Raw genomic sequence first — 18,841 nt, 5'->3', positions numbered from 1 at the left:
GCGTGGGCACCCCCCACCCCAGCCACCTGCCCGGTCCCCCCCGTGGCTGTGCCCCACTCCTGGCCCCGTGGGAACCCACCCCCGCCCCGTTCCCACGCCCCCCCCCCGCTGATCCCTGCGTGTCTGTCCTGGAAAATTGGCTTCATCCTGGCTCGAACGAGGACAGTGTCCCAGCCCTGTCATTGCCAAGAGCCGCCCCCCTGGGCTCCCGCCATGCCGTCCCACCCGTGCTAAGCCCCCGCACAGGGCCCGTGGGAGTGGGCTTTGGGGTCGCCCTGCCCGGGGGCGGGAGCGGGGCCGGGTGAGCCGGGCTGTCCGCGGGGGCGGCTGAACTGACAGATGCGGCGCCAGGGGACAGGGATCAGCGGTGGACGCTGCAGTGTTAGGGTGGCGGTTGGACTCGACGATCTCGAAGGGCTGTTCCAACCAGAAGGACCCCGCGGCGCTCGCTGCTCCCGCCCCCCGCACACACCCCCCGCACACGCCCCCCACACCCCGCCGGCGGGGCGGGCGCAGCGCGCATGCGCGGCGCGGGGCAGGGCGTGCCGGCGGCGGGCGCATAGGGCGGGGCGCGCATGCGCAGCGGGGCGCGGCGCTGCCGGGCATGCGCGGCGGCCCCCGCGGGAGGGAGGCTCCATGTCGCGGCGGGCCCTGAGGCGGCTGCGGGGGGAGCAGCGGGGCCAGGAGGAGCCGGGCTTGGGCGAGCTGGGCCTGGACACCAGCCTCCAGAGTGGCCCGGAGGAGCCCCCGCCAGCCGCTGAGGGGAGGGGGCGCCGCGGCCCGGCCCGCGCCGGTGTCAGCAACCGCTTCGAGCTGGTGAGGGGTGGCTGGGCTGGCACTGCAGCTGGGGCGGGGGCGGCTGTGGGAGGGGGCGCTGGGGCGGCAGTTTCTGGGAGGGTGGGGGGCTGAGGAGTGACAGTGACCCCGCCGGGGTGACTCTGGGGGTAGGGACTGAGGGGGCGGGTTGGGGTGAGTGGGGGGAGCAGGAGGGCTGGCTGGCAGTGTCCGAGGGGTGGCAGTGACCCAGGAGGCAGTGGGTGGGTGAGGGTGACCACAGGTTGTGGGAGGCAGCGATTTGGGATCAGTGGCTGGGACGGCATTGAGGGGTTTGAGGTGGTGGGTGCCTGGGAGGGCCTGGGGGGTAGGAAGTGGAGCGAGCGGGAGGGTGAAGAGGAGGCTTGAGGGGGCAGCAGCTGGGGCTGAACTGGGAGGGAGCCAGAGAGAAGCCTGGCAGGGGCTGGGCGGGCTGGATTGGGATGTGTTGTCGTGGTCCTGTGCTCCCCTCTGGCGATTTGGTGGGTACAGGGCTGCTCAGGAACCCATTGGGTGACACTCTTGAAGTGAGGGGTCATCCCCCTGGGCCAGCTGAGCCCTGCGCTGCTGCTGTGGCGTTATTCCCTTCCTTTTGCAGGTGGGAGTGGGAGAGATCAGATCCCTGGGGAATTCTGTCCCCTGGGGGCAGGAGAGGGCAGAGCACAGCCCGGTGGCAGCTCTCTCTGCAGCCTGTCCCTCTGTTTGGGCAGATCACTGCTGAGGAGCCTGAGGATGAGCCACCACCCAGAGCGGAGCGAGGGGCTGCCAGGATCAACGAGCAGGACACGGCAGGAGGGGACAAGGCTGGGGCTGTGACGGAAGAGGCGGAAGGCGACGGGCAGAGGGATGGGGAGGAGGCAGAGTCGGACCAGATGGTAACTGAAATGGGGGGTCTGGTGCTGAGGGTGGTTGCCACGTGAGGTGCAGAAAGAAGGTTTCTTATCTCCCTGTATCTGTGCACACCGAGGAGCTTTTTGGTGCCAGACAAGTGTGGTTCTTCTTCCTTGTGCCTGGGTTTGGTCAGAGGCCTAGGATGTGACCAGGTAGCTGAAACCCAGGGGCTGGGGGCTCCAGATCTGGAGGAGATCAAGCAGTTTGGTGCTGAGGGTTGAGTTTGTGCTTGGGATCTGGGGGAGGATTTTACCACTGCAGAGAGGAGGGGATCAGCTCCCTGCCCTCACCTGTTGGGGCTCAGTGTTTGCGGGGTGTGCCTGTGGGTTTGGGTGCCAGAGGAGCTTGGAGCAACAGCTGCTCATGGTCTGGCTGCACTGGTGGCTTCAGCCAGCCCAGGGCCTTGGGAATGCTCTGGGTGTGCAGTGTGAGCCCTGCTTGGTGGGTCCCGGTGTGAGGGGTGGCTTGGGCAGGCCCTGACCCCGTGAATTTGCTGCATAAGCACCTTGGGATGCACCTGCAGCTTCCCAGCTGGAATTGCGGGTGCCCTCAGCAGGCATCTCCTCACCACGTGGGGGCTAGGCCTTCCCCTGGTTCTGAAATCCACTTGGGAGCTGTGGGGCTGTTACTCACTGGATTTCCCGCGTGGATCCTGGAAATGAGCTTTTAATGCCCTGGGGAAGAGCTGGCCCTGTCTGGACAGGGAGCACCATGCAGCATCGTGGGCTGGCACCTCCGTGTCAGCAGGCAGCAGCACGGGGTGCTTTTGGGCAGCTGGTGGTTTCTGTGGAGATCTGATGAGACTGTCCTGCTCACCAGGAAGGCAGGAATCCAGTTTATTCTAGAGAGTGAAGAGGGCTGGGCCATTTCTTCCACACCTGGCAGATCTAAACTGTTTCTTGCCTAATTTTGTAGCCTCAGATGTTGATATGAAAGTCAGTTGCCTTTTAACCCTCACAGGTGTAAACTTTTGGAGCTTTCTGCTGTTTCCTCCTTGTGTCTCAATTTCCACTTGCTGATAAACTTGAAAGGATGACCATGGGTTTCATTCAGGGTCCTCCCTGACACGTGGATCCCTGTGGGAAAGGCTTGTCTGCCTCTGGAGCTGACGTCCCTGCTGTCCCTGGGCACGCTCCGACAGCTCTTCCCTCTCTTTGCAGCCTGTGTTGAGTAACAAGCCACGGAAGAAAAAAAAGAAAAGGAAAACCAAGAAATCTGCAGCAGGGGAGACTATGGTAAGTCTGAGGGTTCATGGTTGTGCTCTTTTCTGCATTGGGGCTGACAAAGTGGCTGCAGAAAAGGTGTTTGAGGCAAAAATGCTCCTTTTTTTTGCATTGTACTCATTCAGAATTATGAAATGGCAACTTTTCTGCACTTCTCTGAGCAGCTGGGACTGGCAGGGCTCTGCTGCAGGTGCCTAGAGCTGAAATCCTCACAGCTTCTTCCATCTCTGCTCTGAGGCTCTGCCTGGGAGGGGTCACCCTGTGAGGGATTTTGCATTTTAATTCTGTTTTTATTGCCCTACTTGGGAAGCTCTGCAGAGAGCTCCTGCTGCCAGCCCTGCTCCCTTCTCCCCTGTGCACCTTCTCTGCCTTGTGACGTCCGAGTGCTGGTAGTGCCTGCAAGGGTTTGAGCAGCAAATGCCCTGCCAGGTGCTCTTCCCATGGGACCTGCTCTGTACCCCCAGTGGCAGGGGGAGCAAGAGGCCAGTGGATCCTCCCTAGCCAAGCTGTGTGTCCCTGTGCTTGCAGTGAGAGCTTTACCCAGCATCCGTGCTTGTGGGGAACACTGTGAGAGACAAGTGTGGATACCTACCTGAGCTGGGCTGGGAGGCTGGTTGGGGGCAGTCATTGATCTTTAAATTCAACAGAAATCAAGTTCCAAGTGGGAACTATTTTTTTTGCTAAGTTTTAAGAGGCTGAACTTCACCTGGAGGAGATCCTTGGCGGGATCTCATTAATGCCTGTAAATATCTAAAGGGGGTGTCAGGAGTACGGGGTGTCAGGAGTACTTTTCAGTGATGTCCACTGACAGGATAAGGGGCAATGGGCACAAACTGGAGCACAGGAGGTTTAACCTAAATGTAAGAAAGTACTTCTTTACTGTGAGGGTAACAGAGCACTGGGACAGGCTTGTGGAGTCTCCATCCCTGGAGACATTCCAAATCCTCCTGGACATGTACCTGTGTGATCTGCTCTAGGGGACCCTTTTCTAGCAGGGGGTTGGAGTAGATGATCTCCAGAGGTCCCTTCCAACCCCCATCATTCTGTGAGACTCCGTGAAATGCCCTGAGCTGCAGTGCTGAAGGGACAAGCTGTGACTGTGGTGTCAGTGCCAGCCTCCTCCCCAGGAATTCAGCCGGGTGAGCTCCGGGCAACTTTCTGAGGCAGCAAACCCAGTCAAAGAGCCTATTTCCTCCTCCCATCCAAGAAGAACAAGCAAGAGGATGACATGTGCCAGCTGTGGGCTCCAGGGAGACTTCCCACCCAGCTCCAGGCAGCTGGATCTGCTCACAAGAGATAATACTACCTTTGTTCAGGCACTGAAATGCAAAGCACGTTACAAACTTTTCCTGCCCCCAGCATGTGGAGGGGCTATATTTAGCAGGAAGAGCCATCCGTGCTGTTTGGGTGTTGTGAATGGAATTCCATGTTCCACCCACGTCCATCGTGAGGACGTGAAACGGCTGCGTGAGAGATGAGTCACTCACTGTGGGGGAAGAGAGTGGAAGATCAGGATAAAAGTGTTACACAGCTGCTGGGTGTGCTCTGCTGGATCCTCTGGTTGGTAGAGATGGGGAGAGCGTGACATGTTGAAGCTGGAGTAACATCATGCCAGGGTTTGCTACCTTCTGGCAAGGGTCATGGCAGTTGGTGTTTCCATGGAGAACATACAGTAATGGCCGATTATTTAGCTGTTGATCATTGAAATCAGCACCCCAACATTTCGTGAAGTTCTGGGGATTGTGGAATAAATAAACCAGGGAGCACAGCGAGGGCTGGTGGGGAGAGCAGCTTCACACCATCGTGGTGCCTTCAGCAAGAGGAGAGAAGCAGCTGACCCTTCCAGGGGTGGCTGGAGAGGGAAGGTGGGCACAGGATGGGATCCCTGAGGGAATACATGGTACTGGGTATTAGGGGAGAACATGCTGACTGATCACTGTTCACGTGCCATTGGTGATTTTTGGTCTGGGGTCTTCTAACCCCATATTGGATGGTCTTTCAGCCTCAAGGCAGGCTTTTAAATGTTCTTACCCTGTTGAGTTGCAGCTTCTAGTGGCCATTGTCATCCTCCTTATCTTCTGGTTTGGGCTCCTGGTGCACCTGCTCGCTAGCAGAGCGTGGGAATCTTGAAGTTCCAGGCTTAGGAAAAACATTTCTTAGCAAGAACTGAAAACATCAGTGTGTCATCCCCCTTCTTCTCACACTGAAGACAAAGGCACTGTACCAGCTACTGGAGAAATGACTAAGAAAATGAACTGTAGAGGGAAGCTCACAGGGTGCAGCCCCAGGCTTCAGCAGGGTTAGCTACTCACACTAAGTAAAGCTAAGCAAGCAGCACAGTAAATCACACAATATTACAAGTGATGGATTCTATTTGAAACTTACTTATTTAAGCTAAACAACCAGTACTTCTTAGCACCAGTGCAGGGCAGGAGGCAGAGAGGGGTTGCAGCAGCACTGCATGGGGATGGGGACAAACCACAGGGCCTGGAGGCTCTGCTGGGTGCCCCAGTGCAGGGGTGTGTAATAACTGCCTGTCTTTGCCTGTGCCTTCCTTAAGGAAGACAAGGAGCTGGGAGACATCGACAGCCTGCTGGAGAGGAGTGAGGATTCCAACGGGCTGTGCCAGCAGAGCCAGGGCGGGATCATCGCTGACAGCCGGCCCCTGCTCTACGTAGAGCACAGGTAGTGCTTGCTTCCTGCCCCACTGGGGCCTCGGGCTTCAGGGCAACTGGACCAGATTAGCCTCCAGAGGTGCCTTCCAGCCTAAAACACTCCCTGACTTTCTGGAAGCATCTCTGCTGAGAGCCCTGGTACGTAAAGCTTTGCCATCAAAGTCACCTGGCCAGGTGACCTGCTGTGTTCGGGCTGGGCACGGGGAGCATGTGCTGTGCTCCCAGGAGGCTGAGCCCTTCTGGGAGCTGATTCCACCAGGGAGGCTGGTTAGACTTGTCCAACCTTTCCTGCACATCACCATCAACAAAGTGGCCTAAGTTGTCCAGGAACTGAAGGGTGAATCAGCCTCCAGACCTGTTGGGAAGGGGCTGGCAGGTGGATCCAGCGTGGTTCAGAGCCCAGGGCTGGTGCAGACACTTGCAGCTCCTTCTGTTTCTAGATAAAAATTTAAAGTTTTAGCTGGGACAACTTAACCTGTCCAGGTTTTGAAACATCAAACCCGGGTCTCGGCTGGCGGGCAGTCGGTGCCAGCACAGCCTGTTTGGGGACACTTCAGCACAGCCTAGAGGTTTGTTTACCTAGAGGTGGTTTTAAACCTCAGTGACACCTCTGGTCAAGTAAACATTACTCAGAAATCTCTGAGAGCTGGATAAGCTCCAAGTGGGTGAGGGTTGGCAGTACTGGATCTCAGTCTTCCCGATCCCTCTCTTCAAGCCCGGCTCCCTGTGGGGCAGAGAAACCCCTCCCTGATACCCCCCTTCTCTGGGACAAACCTTAGCTGGACCGGGGGTGTTGTCATGCTTCAATACCAGATCTTTCTATTTAAAAAGTGTATTTAAATCCTTGCCAGGGATTTAAATAAAATTTAAATAAAATAAATTTTAATTTATTTAAAACCACGCAGGGGTTAAGGTGCTTGCCCAAATCACAGGCTGCCACTCTGCAGCAAGTATTCCATGTTTTCCCGTGGGGTCCTGTCCTGGGAGCATCCCAAAGCCAGCTCCCATCTGCCCTGGAGAGGGCAGCACCAGTACTCTCCAGCTCAGTCTGCCTGCGAGCAGAGCAGGGAGGAAGGGCCCATAGACTGAACAAGGTTATCGATGCCTCCAGTTCTGACCAGTGACTTTTAGTCGACTCTGGGTGTGTTGTGTCCCATCATTTATGTGTGTGTGTCCCTGCAGGGACTTGGCCAGAGACAGGTGAGGTGTTGCTGGAGTGGTGAGGCTTTGGGCTGTGCTGAACTGATGGTAGCTTTTCTTTCTTCTTTCAACCTTATCAGGAACTTGAACCCAGAGAATGAGTTGAAGAGATACTTTGGGGCTCGCGCTGTTCTTGGTGATCAGAGGTGAGTCCAGGATTTCATATTTAACCTTTCAAGGTCCAAGGTCTCTGTCCTTCACTTGGAGCAGCTTTCCAAGCCCCCACAGCCACTTCTGAGCAGGGAGGCCAGGGCACCGCAAGGTGCTTGGGGTTCTGGCTCATTTCATACTCAGTTTTTGGGACAGGAGAATGTTTTTCTGGGATGTGAGGTCTCTGTGCATCCTGTGGTCAGTGTGATCCAGACATCCCTGCTTTCATGAGCTGCCTGAAAAATGTGCACGTTAGAAGGGTGTAAGCTCAGGGCAGTGATGGTGGAAGCAGAAGCCTTCTCTGAGAGAGTTTGTGAAAGAATATCTAGTGCTCAAGGAAGAAGCAGCAGTCCCTCACTGAGGAGATGTGACTTTTTTAGAATGGCCTTGATTTCTGGATCCCTCTTGCCTCAAACCAGTGCACTGGTTGCACTTATGAGTACAGCTTCAGCTAAACCAGTTGAGGTTTGAAGGTGCTGCTGGGAAGGGAGATGAGTCAGAGGGATATGGGGCACTCTTAATTGGACCTGGGAAGCTGTTTGAAGCGAAGAGGCAGCTGAGATCTTGGCAGGAATAAAAACAGGGGAGAGAAGCTATTGAAGTGGAAATGCTGGAGGCACTGGCTGGCCCAGAGAGGAAGGGCTGGAGCGCGGCAGAGCCTGAGCGAAGGGATCCTGTGTCTTGAAGGCAAACATGTTCAAGCTCTGGGCAAGAGCTCCGTGTGGCAGGGCTGCAGCTGGGGAAGAAGCTGGATCTATTTTTATTTTTTTTTTTATCCCCTGAATCATCCCTTTTTGGGCTGGTCTCAGGCCTCCTGGCTCTGCTGCTGCCCTGAGCTGGGGTGTGTTTCCGCAGGCCGAGGCCGCGGCAGCGGCAGCACGTCCGCAGCACCTGGCTGACAGCCCCCAAGAACACGTGGCCACGCTACAGCAAAACAGGTGAGGCTTTGGGTGCCACCTCCTGCAGCTGGGACACCCCCTGTCCCGTGTTGGCATGGGCAGCCACTCCTGTCAGCCTGGCTTTCCTAGAGCCTCCACACGTGGAAAGCAGAGCTGCTTTCATCAGCTGCCAGGCCCGGGCTTGGCACGGGCTGGTGTAGAAAGGGAACTGCCCATCAGCTGGTGGAAACACCTCCTTTCCCAACAGGGAAGACTCTGTTTTATTGTGTCTTAGAGGCTGAGCAGGTTTTGGTTTTGTTTTTTTCCCCCCTTTTTGGAGGCAACAGGTGATATTCACTTCCCTTCTTACAGCAGGCTTGCTGGATAGTGGGAAATATCCATGGGGAGAGCAAGCTGCCTGGGCTCCTTGGGTGGGGTTTGGACTTTGAATCATGGAGTGAAATTCTCTGGGAGCTTCTGAAAATGCATTTGGCTTTGGAGCCAGTGGTGGGAATGAGCTCTGTGTGATGAAGGAGCAGAAGAGCTGCTTGTACCATGGGCTGGTGGCCATGGTCCCCACCTCTGCTGTGCACCTGCAGGTATCACCATGCAGCTGGTGGACACCAGGAGGGGAGTGCGGTTCTTCGCCTTCGAGCACCACCGCGAGTACCAGCAAGTGCAGTTCAAGTTCCTGGACGCCGTAGAGTCCATGGACCCCAACAACATTGTGGTATGTTGGGAAGTGGCATTGCCTGTGCTGTTCCAGCAGTCCCTTTCCCTGGCTGATGCATCCCAGTGCTTTTTAATTTGCCAGTCTCATTTCGAGCAGTAGAGCCCTGTGTCTCCTCTGTGTGGGGCGAGCCAGCGTTGCTTGCTAAGCTCTGCTGTCACCTTATTCCTAAGATAAGTGGGCACCTTGGTGCAAATGAGGTCCAGGGGCTGGTGGCTGAGCCTCAGGGGCTCTTCCCAAGATTGTGCCAGGTACCGCTGGGAAGAGGAGGCCAAAAGAACAAACCCTTTCACTGGAAGGGTAGGGATAAAGTTCTCTTGTCTTCAGCTGGGAAAGAGAAAATATTGTATAAACCAATCTTTAAATGAGATCTAAACTAACAGCTGTTCTATTTATAAACCCTTGCAAGGATGAAAAATGTGTACTTTCTTGGAATTTCAGCAGAACAGTCTTTGTGTTGAAAGTTCTTCATGTGTGTCCAAGCTCATTAAACTATGGTAACATTTATAGTTTGTAGTGATAAGCAGCGGAAAAATTGCTCTGCACCCTGCTGAACCATAACTGAGGTATTTTTGCTCTGACAACCCCAGCCACATGAGCTGGGCTACATGCCCTGGAGAAGTTTCTTAAAGAGGCCATTGTCTGGTAAATTAAGTTTACTTCCTTCTGCTTCCCCCAGCTCTGCTCGTGGCCACCACTCTCTGCCTGCTGACCAGACCTTGAGGTTTGTGTGGAGCAGTGGGAGGTAGCTCCTCAACCTGAGACCCTGTGTCCTGGGGACTGCTCAGACTCTCACCCACGTAGAGCAGGGCAGGTTTGCTGTGATAAATGTTAGTCTTTCTGCTCTGTCCCTGTTCAGCAGGTCTGGCTGTGTTTGTTTGAAGATATTCCTACAACTTTAGTCGCTCAGTTTTCTGTTAAGGGTAGAATTTAACAGACAGGGGTTTGCTGATACCAGAAAGACTCCAGACCCCAAATGGGTTTTCCTGTGATGACCCCAGTTTGGCATTGCTGGAGCCCAGACCTGCCTCACTGCTGTGGTTCAGCAGGCAAAACCTGGTATTTTGGGGGTCCTTGCTCAGTGAGTGTTTTTCTCCTCTTGCCAGTGGATCAGAGGGTCTTGCTGGTGGAGCTGTCAGTGTGTGAAGAGCACTTTTCCCCATCACAATGATCTTGGGTGCTCCATCTCTTCCAAATAGAAGGATGAGGAGGGAACTTAAGAGCAAGCAAGGAAGGGGTAAAATATCAGGCAAGTGGCACCAAGCCTGTGTTGGGACAGCCTGGAGCAGAAAGGCTTTGTACTGTAGGTGGTCATGCTGGTACCACCCTGCAGATGGACAACTTCTGGAGCTTTTGAAGCTGCATTTTTCATTTCTGGAGGGGAAAGAAATAATCCTAGAACTAAACTGTGAGGAGATTCGAAGTAGCTTCATCTTGAAGTGGAGTTTTAGGTACTTGGAGAAAGTAGCCCATTTACAGTGTAATTAGTGAGGGCAGCCTTTTCTGAGGTGTGGTTAAACTTCTGTTCAGAAGCCTGGAAAAAAAATTTTCTTCCATTACCATTCAGGAGCTGGATCCTAGAATTGTAATAGGTGTATGAAAATGTCCTCTAAGCACCCAGAGGAAGTCAAAGCCTGAGGAAATGCTCAGAATTGTTAAGGGATAGAGAACAAAACAGAAATGCAGTTCTGCCTGCTGCCTTCATCTTGAATATAGTGTACATTTCTGGGCCTTCACCTTCAAAAGGATGTGGTGGAGCTGGAAGAGATTCCGAGGAGGACAGCAAAGATGATCAAAGGCCTGGCATGGCCTTAGTGCTGGAAAAGCTGGGTTGGCTGGGAAGGAGGTGCCTGGGGGAAGCTGCCACTGAGGGCTCAGAGCCTGTGTGGGGTGGGGAGAGATCTCCCTGTCATCCCTCCTGACATGGGGATGGAGCTGGCAGGGTGGGCTTCAAGGAAGGTTTGCAGCTGTGTGCTGAAGTAGTGGCTTTCTGTGTGACAGAGCTGGGGAGCTGGGAAGGCACCTGGATCAGAAAGTGAACGAGGCACCGTTAATACATGGGAGTCCCTGAACCCCTAAAGATTGGTAGCCTTCAGTGTGGTGGGAGTCACCATGTGTGCCTGGCTGCCTGCCCTCTTTCCCAGGCACCTGCTTTTGAAGACAGGGCAAGGTAGACCTCTTCCCTACCCGTTCTTAGGTTCCTTAACCCAGAGGTTGAGCCTTTCTCTAGCCTGGTGTTGCTGGCTGAAGGCTGGCTCTCTGAGGGGCTGGGAGAGGATTTCTTCACCTTCAGAGCCCCGGGGCTCTGAACAGCCCCTTTCTCTCAGGCCTAGTGTAATGGCACTGGCCTCCCATGTGCTTTCAGAGTTTGCCTCATAGGCAGAGGGCACGAGTGACCCATGATCTGTGCCAGCCTGTAACTGGGCTCTTGCTCTTCTGTAGCTGCTGCTTCAGATGAACCCCTACCACGTGGACTCCCTGCTGCAGCTCAGCGACGTGTGCCGCATGCAGGAGGACCAGGAGATGGCCCGTGATCTCGTAGGTAAGAGCTGAGGTGAGGAGCAGATGTCCTGGCCTGAGTTAGTAATGAAAGGCTTTGGGTTCAGCACAGGGTTTGTTTCAACAGAGAAGCAGCAAACCTGAAGGGTTGGTTTGGCTCCATGTCTGACTCTGGGCCAGGAGCAGTCAGCCTTGCATGACCCTGCAGGCCATCAGCTTTTGCTGGAGGCTTTTAAATCAAGCTGGACGTCCTTCTCTGGGGCAAAGTACATCAGCATCCACCCTCAAAATGAATGGAAGGATTGTCTGGACATGGAGGATATCATAGGATCACAGACTGGTTTGGGTTGGAAGGGACCTTAAAGATAATTCCAGTCCCAGCGCCCTGCCTGGGCAGGGACACTTACCACTAGACCAGGCTGCTCCAAGCCCCATCCAACCTGTCCTTGAACACTTTCAAGGATGTCCTTTGCAGGAGGGTCTGATTTAGCAGCTATGAGATGCAGCAGTGGCGACACTCCAGGACCCCTCCCCACCCTGCAGGAGCTTGCCCAGCCCTCGGGGCCAGCCCTGTTCCCTTCCACCAGCATCTTGCAGGTCAGCACATCAGGCTCTGCTCCTCGAGGCACTACAGGCTGTGCAGGGCAGGAGGTGTCCTGGGGAGTGGCAGCCCCTCTGGATGTGCTGTTTGGTGAGCAGGGCATGGCCAGATGCAAGGTGAGGGTGGGGTCTTCAGCTTCCCATGTGCAAGTAGTTGTGGCAGAGGCACCTGTACCAGCCTTAGTCCCACACCTCCTCCAGGAGGGTTAGTGTTCTCAACCAGGGCATGATCTAGTGCCCACATGTGGGAGTAGGGCTCCTGCCTGGGTATTGCAGCCTCCACAGACTCTGAGGTAGCTTTGTGCCATGCAGGAGTGTGAGCAAGCTTATTTCATGGGTTCCAGAGCTCTCAATTATTGGTGTTTTCTGAGTCAAATCCACTGCTGTTCTGTGGGTGCCCAGGGGTGGTGTGCCCAGGGGTGGTGTGCCCTGACACCCTCCTTGCTGTCTGCAGAGCGGGCGCTGTACAGCCTGGAGTGCTCCTTCCACCCCGTCTTCAGTCTGACCAGTGGGACCTGCCGGCTGGACTACCGGCGGCCAGAGAACAGGTAGGCAGCATGCTGGGAGCTGTCAGGCTGTGCCCCAGCCTGCTTTGGATTCGTGACATCTGCTCTGTCATCTGTGCTGTCAGGAGGACCTTGAATGTCCCTTACTGTCGGAGCAGGCTCTGCTCTCGCCACCCTGGCAGTGCCCTTGGCAAGGCAGCTGTGGGGTCCCAAGGCTGGTGTAACAGGACTGGCATCTCATGCTCTGCCAGGTTACTTGCACTGAGGTTTCTTTGCAGAACATCCTCTTTCCTGAGGGATTTCTTCCTGGAACGTTAACTGTTCCTCCCTGTCACATCCTTCTTGTGCAACTAGTACCCCTTAGAGCCCAAACTTTTGTCACAAAAATACTCCCTGTGTGTTCAGGGCTGAGCTTGGTCACTCGTGTGCTCCCAGCCCGACTCTATGTAATGACAGCTCTGCAGCTGTGGAGAGAGGTGACTTCATTCTGGGAATTTTCCAATCGCCTAATTCCAGTCATCCATCCCAAACTGCTGTACCTAGAGGTTGCTCAGTTCTCCTGTACCACTGGCTGATGGGTTTTGTGCTGGTTATGACCTGAATGCTGTCATCTGTGTCTCATGGAATCACAGACTGGTTTGGGTGTGAAGGGATGTTAAAGCTCATCTAGATCCAACCTTCTGCCATGGGCAGGGGCACCTCCCACTAGACCAGGTTGCTCCAAGCCCCATCCAACCTGCCCTTCAACACTTGCAGGGATGGAGCAGCCACAGCTTCCCTGGGCAACCTGGGCCAGAGTGTCACCACCCTCACAGTGAAGAATTTCTTCCCAAGATCTCATCTCCATCTCCCTCTTCCAGTTTTAATCCATTCCCCCTCATCCCATCCCTCCCTGCCCTTGTCCCAAGCCCCTCCCCAGCTTTCCTGGAGCCCCTTCAGGCACTGGAAGGTGCTCTAAAGTCTCCCTGGAGCCTTTTCTTCTCCAGACTGAACACCCCCCAGTACGAGTCAAGCACATTCTGTGTCTCTGTCCCTGCGTTGCTGGGATGAGGCAGGACTCAGACTCTGGGCAGTTACTTGTTTATCTTGTCCTGAGTCATTGGCCCATTAGCAAGAGCACCAGGGCTGCGAGGCTGTGGGGAGCAGGGATGGGAGTGCTGGTGCTCAGGGTGTGTGGAGCTTGGGCTGCCCATGGGTCCCCTTTCTTGAGTGGCACAAGGTGCTTCCCTCCAAATCTGTCTTCCAATACCTGCTCCTGTTCCCCACACAGGGCTTTCTTCCTGGCCCTCTTCAAGCACCTGATGTTCCTGGAGAAGAGAGGCTGTCCCCGGACGGCCCTGGAGTTCTGCAAGCTGATCCTGAGGTAAGTGCTTCTGCCCTGGGCTGTGTCCTGCTCCCTGCAGGATGGGGCAGGGCCTCGCGGGCTCCGAGCAATGCACCAAACCTAACCCAGGTGGGACAAAGCAAGCCAAAACCAAAGCAAGATGCACTGCTGCTCCCAGGCTCATCCAGGTCTTGTGTCCACTCCTTACAGAGGCAGTGTCACAAGTTAGCTGTGGGCACGTGCTCTTGCCTGTGTTGCTGATCTGGAGAGAGGTGATTGTGGAGGAGGAGGCTTAAACAGATAGGACCTGTGTGGCCCCTGACCTGGGCTGCTGAGATGTGAGCCTGGCTGGTTTTTAGAGCTAAATCTCTATGGAGCAGATGTACAACAGTGGCTTCAGCCTGCCCTGTTTGTGGCTGTTGGTCTCCTCCCCAGGTGGTGACAGGGAGCTGTCACCCCCCTGCAGGGTTGCAGACCATCACTGGCTGTGCAGGAATGTTCCTGTTATCCACACTTGCCAAATCACAGAAGCTCTCTGGATGCTAGTGGGGAAGTCTGGGGTGACTAAGCAAGGGGACAGCTACTGTTGTTTTGTGCTACTGATGTTGTTTCCTCCCCTTGTGCCCACCTCCCTCTGAAGCCTTGATCCAGAGAACGACCCCCTGTGCATGCTGCTGATGATTGACTTTCTGTCCCTCCGAGCCAGAGAATACACCTTCCTGATCCGCATGTTCCAGGAGTGGGAGGTGAGCTGGCAGCAGGTGGGAGAGGGGGGGAGCTGGGACCTGGGGCCTGGGCTGGGCTAAAGGGAGCTGCTGGGCTGGAGAGCATGAGGGTTTGTAACCAGCTGAGCCCCTTGAGGGCTGTCTCATGGCCATGTCCCATCCCAGAATTGTCAGAATGACCCATAAAGGTTAGGGTGTTTGTTCGTGGCATCCCAGTACCCTGCAAATAATTGTGCAAGCTCAGAATTGCTTGCTCAGTTGTGGGGGCACCAAGCCAGCACCTGGAAAGTAACTCAATCCAGCAAGGAAGAAACCCCACCCTGCATCACCCCAGCCACATCGAGATGGTTCTGCAGAGCATCACTTCCTGGTAAATCCATCTTTCTGATCTTGCAGAATCACCAGAATTTGTCCCAGCTGCCCAATTTTGCCTTCTCGGTGCCGCTGGCCTATTTCTTCCAGAGCCAGCAGGAAGAAAGTGAGCCAGAGCTGAGCCAAGCCCGGGAGAGAGCCTCCCAGCTCATCCAGCTGGCCTTGATCATGTTCCCAGGCGGTAAGTCCGTCCCCACTGGTAGGTCCGTTCCCGCAGGCTTTGTCACTGCCTGCATCTGTGAGAGCCAGGGCTGGATTCCAGGCAGGAAAATGCAGAGGCAGCGGTTTGCCTGTGGGTTGCACATGGCGTTGGCCTGGTTCTGTGGGAGATGGGAGCCCTGCCTTGTGGAGTGGGGTGGGGGTGCTGTGGGCAGGACCTGCCATACCCAGGCACCTCTGGTGGGGTGGTGGGATTCATCCTGCCCACCCTGCACTGTGGCAGGGCCGGAGGGGGAACAGCAGAGCCAGGCAGTGCCCCATGGCCATCAGCCCTCCACGTGTTGGTAAGAGAGCAGCCAGGGTTCTCCCTCCCCAGAGCGGCCGGTGCCCCTTCCTTAGACATGGTCACGGGTGTGCAAGAAGGGAGAGGGTGAGAACTGGAGTCTTGCAGCAGGAAAACCTTTCACCCCAGAGTTGCCCACAGCAGAGACAGTGAGTCTCATGGCTTTCCCTCCAAGGCACTGCTCCACTTCCCACGTGCCTGCCGTGGGTGCCCATCACTCTGGCTTTCATGCTGTGGGTGCTGCTGGCCGTGGAAGGAGATGCACAGCTCCTCTGGGCCTGGAGGAGGGTGCGCCTTTATGGACAGGAATAACCAGCTCTCAAACAGAGCTTTGGTTTGTGTTGGCTGAAACCACCTTTTTTTGCTGCTTGTCATGGTGACTGAAACAAACCCTTGTTTGAGTTCAAAGGCCGGCAGCGTGAAGTGCGGAAAATTGCACCTTATTTCGCTGGGGGCTTAAAAAAAAGTCATGTTCTTTTTCATTTACTTTGGATCTGTTTCCCACATCTTCACAGAGATCAAAACACAGCAGTGTCCTCACACTCGCCTTCTGTGGCTCCTGGCTCAGTAGCCCGGCCGGCTGGGGTGCTGGCCCCCCACAATGGGGCTGTCTCTCTGCCAGCCTGGCCGTGGTGGCTGGCCATGCCACCATGGTCCTCGCTGGGCTGTTGTAACTGAGCTGTCATCTTTCTCCTGCAGTTCTGATGCCGTTGTTGGATCACTGCAGTGTGCAGCCTGATGCCAGGGTCATGTTCCATCCCTTTTTTGGGCTGAATGCTCAGATAAGGTAAGCCCTGGAGATGTTCTCAGGAGGAATCAGTTGTGCCGGTGGGGGGCTTTTGCTTGCTCAGGCAGCTAATGGAGTCACAAAGCTGTGGAGAGCAGTATTTGGTTTTCCTGAGCAGGCTGTTAGGTGCTTTGTTAATGGATTCCCACCATGGCCACCAGCTAATGCTAATAGAGCTGCCTCACCTTAATGGAGATGGGTCAGAAGTTCAGAGCAAAGCTTGTTGATACATGTAGGCTGAGGGAAGGAGGTGTGTGTGCTCCCCGGGCCGGCTGTCTCCTGCCAGTCTGGATTTCCCCGCCACGTGGTCCCATCCTTAGCATGCCAGTGGTCCCCCCCTCAGGTCAAGGTAGTGTTTGCTTTCATCTTGTGGCTGTGCTTCTCCCAAAAATAAATGGAGGCAGAAAAACTGGTGATGGTAGATGGAAGTAGCAGAGCAGGGAGCCGGCAACTCCACTCCTGGTGTTCTCACGCCGAAGGAGAGCACAGAGACCTGCAGGTGGGAGGAGTAGGGTGCCCTGAGTAACCAGTGTCTCCTGTAGCCAGTCCCCTGCCTTGAACCAGCTGACATCCCTCTACGTGGGAAGGACTCACTCTCTGTGGAAGGACCCAGCTGTCATGGCGTGGCTGGAGACCAGCGTGCACGAGGTCTTGCGCATGGTGGACGCCCAGGACCCGCTGGTGGAGGAGTCCGAGTACAAGTGAGTGTGGCCGCAGAGAGGGGCTCTGGAGCGTGGGGACAGAGCGGGCTGGGGGCTCTGCAGACAAGCTCTGTCCTGGACTGCAGTGGCCCCAGGGCTTGCTCAGAGCCCCACAGCTGCCTGTCTGATGGTGGCTGCTGCTGCTGAGGGTTGTGCTGTGGGGCCAGGAAGGCAGAGGCTCTTCTCCCAAGGTGGCACAAGCTGGGGAGCACGTGCTGTGCTGGTTTCCCTCAGCATCAGCTGTGGCATGTGCCCTGGAAACTTCAGGGATCTCTTGCACAGGGCAGGGTGGTGACCTGAACACCTTCCAGCTCTGAGAAGCTGGAGGGAGAGGTGTCAGGTCTTGTCCTAAGCCAAAGGCAGTTTGCTCTGCTGACCTGCAGAGGAACAGAGCAGAGAGAGAGAGAGAGATCTCTGCCGTGTCCCTGCGCTGTTCTTCTTCGCCTTAGGCCGGCAGCTGCCAAGTGACTTTGGCTTTACTGCAGGCCAGCTCTGTTCAACATGGCGTGTCCCCCAGAACCAGGGATGGAGCTGCTGGTGCACCAGGAGAGCAGAAGTGCAAAGCTGGCAGTGCTTGGTGTGCGTGGTGCAACTCTCTGTCCCCCTCCCTGATCTAGGAGGAAGATGCGGTACCAGAGCGCACCCAGGAACATCTACCGGCACGTCATCCTCTCGGACATGAAGGAGGCCACGGCAGCACTGCCTCTGGTGAGGGGCCCAAGGGGGCTGCAGCTGGTGTCAGGCTCTGTGTGCTCCCCCAGAGCAAGAGCTGTCCCACCACCTCCCTGCCTAGGCATTGGCTGCTGCCAGTGCTGCAGTCTTCAGCCCTTCATTCTTTTTTCCCCCTCACAGGAGGTGACCTCGCAGCCTGTGATGGGGTTTGACCCTTTACCTCCCTTGGACTCCATCGTTTCCTACACCAGACCAGAGAGGTACCTTCTCCACCCCTCATTTCTGTGCCAGCACAACCGGTGTGTTCCCTGTGCCCCAGGGCGGGCGCTGGGAGCTGACATCCTCCTCCAGCTGGAAGGAAGAGCCACCGGGCTGGTGGTGCTCCGACAGGCAGGACTGGTCCTGCTGCTTCCCCGCGGTGGTCACCTCGCAGATGGTGGCTGCTTGCAGCCATGAAGGCAAAGCCCTGGAAAATTCCCTCGCTGAGGTGGTTTGGGGGGTAAATTTGGATTGAGGTGCAGATGGCCGTGGTGTGCACGGACCCTGCAGTGAACCCCTGCATGTCTTGTGCACTGAACCCCTCAGACCAGTCTGCTGGGGCTCTGTGGCCGGGCTGGCCAGTGACTGGCTACTGGGGTAGGAAATCCCTGAGCCCTGCCCCGGGCTGGCCGGGTGTTGCTCTGGGTAACACGGCTCCCTCTGCAGCACCGAGCTGCCCCCTTAACCCCTTGTGACTTCTGTCTTGCAGGACGCAGCAGCCGCCCAACGAAAGCACTTTATCCCTCTTCTTCCGCTCGCTCTTGCCAAACTTTAACCTGCAGGTGGGTGCTGTGGGCAGAGCAGAGCCCTCTCCTGCTGCCGGTCCCTGAAGTTTCCCCACGCAGCGTTCCCGCAAAGGGAGGGGCTCTTGGCACACCCGCATGGCAACGTCAGGTTGCAGAGCAGCCTGATGCCTTTTGGCAAGCAGCTTTGTCTCGCTCCCTGCCTGCTGCAGAGGAACAGGCAGCTCCAGCTCTGCTCTCTTGCAGGGGGACATCAGGCACGACAGGGATGAAGAGGCTGGAGCAGGGCAGGACCTTAACCAGGGGGTGAACAGGCTCATGGCAGCCATGCGGGACATGCTGGCCAACATCCAGTTCCAGGAACCCCCCCGAGATGACAATCCTGATGGTGAGGGGGACTGGGACTGAGAGTGTTTGTGTCCCCCCAGCCCTGTGTAACCGCCCCCCGATGCGTCTCGCACTCCAATAAAGTCTCACAAACCCCTGCTGCTTGTTCTGGCTTTGGGGATGGGCTCCCTTGGGGCAGGGGGCTGGCACCACAGGCACCTTTCACATCTCTCAGCGGGGGGGGTGAGGGCAGAGCTAATCTTCAGCAGCTGTCCCTCAGCCCTGAGACAGCTTAGTCCCCTTCTGGCCTCCAAGCACATTTGCTCCTCTCCTGGGTATTGTGGTTAATGGCCAGAGGCTTTTTTGCCCTTCGTGCCTCCCCCAGCTTCAAACCTGCCCTCAACAAAGCCCTGATGCTGCTGGACCTTCTTGTGTCCCTGCTCGTGTCCCTAGGGATGCAGAGGAAAAGCTGCAGCTCTCCCTG

General features: G+C 56.0%; 1 protein-coding gene across 1 annotated transcript; it reads left to right on the top strand.

Annotated features, from left to right (window-relative positions):
- Positions 1-625: 625 nt before the first annotated feature.
- Positions 626-18,514, top strand: TCF25 (transcription factor 25). Its single transcript, XM_051629135.1, has 18 exons — positions 626-816; positions 1,524-1,688; positions 2,865-2,939; positions 5,488-5,612; positions 6,883-6,948; positions 7,808-7,890; positions 8,430-8,560; positions 11,003-11,102; positions 12,114-12,207; positions 13,436-13,528; positions 14,130-14,235; positions 14,611-14,767; positions 15,788-15,875; positions 16,418-16,576; positions 17,194-17,284; positions 17,429-17,508; positions 17,997-18,069; positions 18,277-18,514. The coding sequence occupies exons 1-18, from the start codon at positions 637-639 to the stop codon at positions 18,436-18,438; spliced, it is 2,028 nt and encodes a 675-aa protein (XP_051485095.1). The 5' UTR covers positions 626-636; the 3' UTR covers positions 18,439-18,514.
- The last annotated feature ends 327 nt before the right edge of the window (positions 18,515-18,841 follow it).

Source organism: Apus apus, chromosome 11, assembly GCF_020740795.1.
Source record: "Apus apus isolate bApuApu2 chromosome 11, bApuApu2.pri.cur, whole genome shotgun sequence".
NCBI lineage: Eukaryota > Metazoa > Chordata > Aves > Apodiformes > Apodidae > Apus > Apus apus.
The sequence above is the reverse complement of the archived record's forward strand: the minus strand, read 5'-3'. Positions and strand labels throughout refer to the sequence as shown.